Here is a 3,895-nt window from a genome sequence, read left to right as displayed (position 1 = left end):
CCCCAAAATCCCCTCAAACCTCCTTGGGATCCCCCCAAACCTCCCCAAATTCTCCCAAATTCCCCTCAGGACCCCCGCTGTCCCCACCTTGTCCTTCTCGTGGGAGCTGAGGTCCAGCAGCACGTGCAGGTACTGGAACTGCCGCGACGGGCGCCTGAAGATCAGCTCCCGCAGCGTGGACATGCCCAGGTACGTGCGGCTCTGAGGGGACACCGCGCACCTCGGCTGGCACCTCGGGCTGGCACCCGCCCCGTGGCACCTCCGCGTGGCACCGCCGGGTGTCTCCTGGTGGCACCTGCCCCGTGTCACCTCCCCCGTGTCATCTCCTGGTGGCACCTTTGTGTCTCCTCCAGGTGTCTCCTGGTGGCACCTGCCCCGTGTCACCTCCTGGTGTCACCTCAGGTCATCTCCCCCATGTCACCTCCCCCATGGCACCTCCGTGTGTCATCTCCTGGTGTCACCTCCCCCGTGTCACCTCCAGGTGTCTCATGGTGACGCCTCTGCCATGTCACCTCCGTGTCTCTCCTTGTGTCACCTCCGTGTGTCATCTCCAGGTGTCACCTCCCCCGCGTCACCTCCAGATGTCTCCTGGTGGCACCTCCCCCATGTAACATCCATGTGTCTCGCGCTGCCCGACTCCAGCGTCACCTCCAGCGCCGCCGGCGGCTCCAGCGTCACCTGGTGCAGCAGCAGCTGCCCCCGCGGGGGCTCCCCGGGCAGCCCCCCAGCGCTGGACACCCCGAAGAAGCGGCGGCGGGGCCGGCCCGGCGGGGAGAACACGGAGCTCTCGCGGAGGCTGTGCCGCACCAGGTCGGTGAGGCGGTGCAGCCCCGGCAGTGCCGCGGCCAGGAAGTTGTAACTGAGGGGGAGGACAACAGAGTCAGCGATGGGGACGCGGTGGGGACACGGTGGGTTTGGGGGCTGCGGCCCAGACACTCACCTGGCGTACTTGGGCCCGCCCTCGCCCGTGGGGGGCAGGAAGGTGAGGGTGAAGTCGCCGAGCTCCTGCGCCGTGCCCGCCACGGCCGCCAGCCGCGTGCCGTTCTCCAGCACCGGCCGCAGCGTGCCCTGCCCGTCCGTGGCCACGTAGAAGAAGAGGGACAGGAGCGGGGCCGGGCCCTCGCCCTGCAGAGATGGAAGAGGAGGATGACAAATTCCCCCAGAATCCCCCCAAACCTCCTTGGGACCCCCCCCAAACCTCCCCAAAATCCCCTCAAAACCTCCCCAATTCCCCCAAACCTCCTTCAAACCTCCCCAAAATCCCCTCAAAACCTCCCCAATTCCCCCAAACCTCCTTCAAACCTCCCCAAAATCCCCTCAAAACCTCCCCAATTCCCCCAAACCTCCTTCAAACCTCCCCAAAATCCCCTCAAAACCTCCCCAATTCCCCCAAACCTCCTTCAAACCTCCCCAAAATCCCCTCAAACCTCCCTAATTTCCCCAAACCTCCTTCAAACCTCCCCAAAATCCCCTCAAACCTCCTTGGGATCCCCCCAAACCTCCCCAAATTCTCCCAAATTCCCCTCAGGACCCCCGCTGTCCCCACCTTGTCCTTCTCGTGGGAGCTGAGGTCCAGCAGCACGTGCAGGTACTGGAACTGCCGCGACGGGCGCCTGAAGATCAGCTCCCGCAGCGTGGACATGCCCAGGTACGTGCGGCTCTGAGGGGACACCGCGCACCTCGGCTGGCACCTCGGGGTGGCACCCGCCCCGCGGCGCCTCCGCGTGGCACCGCCGGGTGTCTCCTGGTGGCACCTGCCCCGTGTCACCTCCCCCGTGTCATCTCCTGGTGGCACCTTTGTGTCTCCTCCAGGTGTCTCCTGGTGGCACCTGCCCCGTGTCACCTCCCCCGTGTCATCTCCTGGTGGCACCTTTGTGTCTCCTCCAGGTGTCTCCTGGTGGCACCTGCCCCGTGTCACCTCCCCCGCGCTACCTACTTGAGGAGATCAGCTCCCGCAGCGTGGACATGCCCAGGTACGTGCGGCTCTGAGGGGACACCGCGCACCTCGGCTGGCACCTCGGGCTGGCACCCGCCCCGTGGCACCTCCGCGTGGCACCGCCGGGTGGCTCCTGGTGGCACCTGCCCCGTGTCACCTCCTGGTGGCACCTCAGGTCATCTCCCCCATGTCACCTCCCCCATGGCACCTCCGTGTGTCATCTCCTGGTGTCACCTCCCCCGTGTCACCTCCAGGTGTCTCCTGGTGACGCCTCTGCCATGTCACCTCCGTGTCTCTCCTTGTGTCACCTCCGTGTGTCATCTCCAGGTGTCACCTCCCCCGCGTCACCTCCAGATGTCTCCTGGTGGCACCTCCCCCATGTAACATCCATGTGTCTCCTCATGTCACCACCATGTGTCATCTCCAGGTGTCACCTCCCCCGTGTCGCCTCCAGGTGGCACCTCCAGGTGTCTCCTGGTGGCACCCACCCCATGTCACCTTTGGCGCTGGTGGCACCAGCTGGGCCCTAACGGGTCTGTGCCACCCCTGGGGACACCGTCCTGGTGGCACTGCCCTACGCCTGGTGGCATTGCCCTAGACCTGGTGACACTGTCCTGGTGGCACTGTGCTACACCTGGTGGCACTGTCCTACACCTGGTGGCACTGCCCTAGACCTGGTGGCATTGTGCTACACCTGGTGGCACTCTCCTCAACCTGGAGATACTGTCCAAGTCCTGGTGGCACCAACCCAACCCTGGTGTCCCCAACCCAACCCTGGTGTCCCCATCCCAATGGCACCAACCCAACTGTGGTGTCCTCATCCCGTCCCTGGTGTTCCCAACGCCAGCCCCCAGCGAGGCCAGGATCTTCACTCGGGCCTGCGGGGACACCCGGGGCACTCAGTGGTCACTCCGTGGCCACTCAGTGGTCAGTCAATGGTCACTCAATGGTTAATCAAGGGTTACTCAGGGATGAGTCAAGGGTCACTCAAGGTCAGTGGAACAGAGTCAGCAGCGAGGCCAGGATCTTCACTCGGGCCTACGGGACACCCGGGGCACTCAGTGGTCACTCCGTGGTCTCTCAGTGGTCACTCAATGGTCACTCAATGGTTAATCAAGGGATTAATTAATGGTCACTCAAGGGTCACTGGAACTGCGTCACCAGCGAGGCCAGGATCTTCACTCGGGCCTGCCGGGACACCCGGTCACTGCGTGGTCACTGCGTGGTCACTGCGTGGTCACTCAATGGTCACTCAAGGGTCACTCAATGGTCACTCAAGGGTTCCCTGGGGGTATTTCCAGGGGAATTCTGGGAGTATCCCAGGGTTATCCCAGGTGCGCCCAGGGTTACCCCAGGTGTGCCCAGGGTTATCCCAGGGTTACCCCAGGTGTGTTCCAGGTGTGTTCTGGGTGTGCCCAGCTGTATTCCAGGTGTCCCCAGGGTTATCCCAGCTGTGCCCAGGTGTATCCCAGCTGTGCCCAGGTGTCCCCAGGGCTATCCCAGCTGTGCCCAGGTGTCCCCAGGGCTATCCCAGCTGTGCCCAGGTGTATCCCAGCCGTACCCCAGGTGTCCCCAGGGCTATCCCAGCTGTCCCCAGGGTTATCCCAGATGTGCCCAGCTGTATCCCAGTTGTACCCCAGCTGTCCCCAGGTGTCCCCAGCTGTACCCAGCTGTCCCCAGGGTTATCCCAGCTGTGCCCAGGTGTCCCCGGATTATCCCAGCTGTCCCCAGGGTTATCCCAGCTGTCCCCAGGGTTATCCCAGCTGTCCCAGCTGTCCCCAGGGTTATCCCAGCTGTCCCCAGGGTTATCCCAGCTGTCCCCAGGTGTCCCCCAGCTGTGCCCAGGTGCGTGCCCGTACCTGGGCGGCGCCGCTGGCCGCCACGGCCCTCTCGGAGCGCAGGATGCGGCGCACGGCGCCGAGCTTCAGCTTCTCCACCTGCACCTCGCTGAGCGGCTTC

General features: G+C 64.3%; 1 protein-coding gene across 1 annotated transcript; it reads right to left on the bottom strand.

The window, feature by feature from the left end:
• Positions 1 to 87: 87 nt before the first annotated feature.
• Positions 88 to 1,642, bottom strand: LOC120495968 (mannosyl-oligosaccharide glucosidase-like; the record flags this gene model as incomplete). Its single annotated transcript, XM_039695971.1, has 4 exons — positions 1,547 to 1,642; positions 941 to 1,179; positions 562 to 859; positions 88 to 201 (listed from the first exon to the last, which is right to left on the bottom strand). Coding segments are annotated over exons 1-4 (747 nt in total), but the record flags the coding sequence as incomplete, so codon positions are not given.
• Positions 1,643 to 3,895: the final 2,253 nt, after the last annotated feature.

Source organism: Passer montanus, unplaced genomic scaffold (assembly GCF_014805655.1).
Source record: "Passer montanus isolate IOZ18808 unplaced genomic scaffold, ASM1480565v1 scaffold931, whole genome shotgun sequence".
In the NCBI taxonomy this organism is placed as follows: domain Eukaryota; kingdom Metazoa; phylum Chordata; class Aves; order Passeriformes; family Passeridae; genus Passer; species Passer montanus.
The sequence above is the reverse complement of the archived record's forward strand: the minus strand, read 5'-3'. Positions and strand labels throughout refer to the sequence as shown.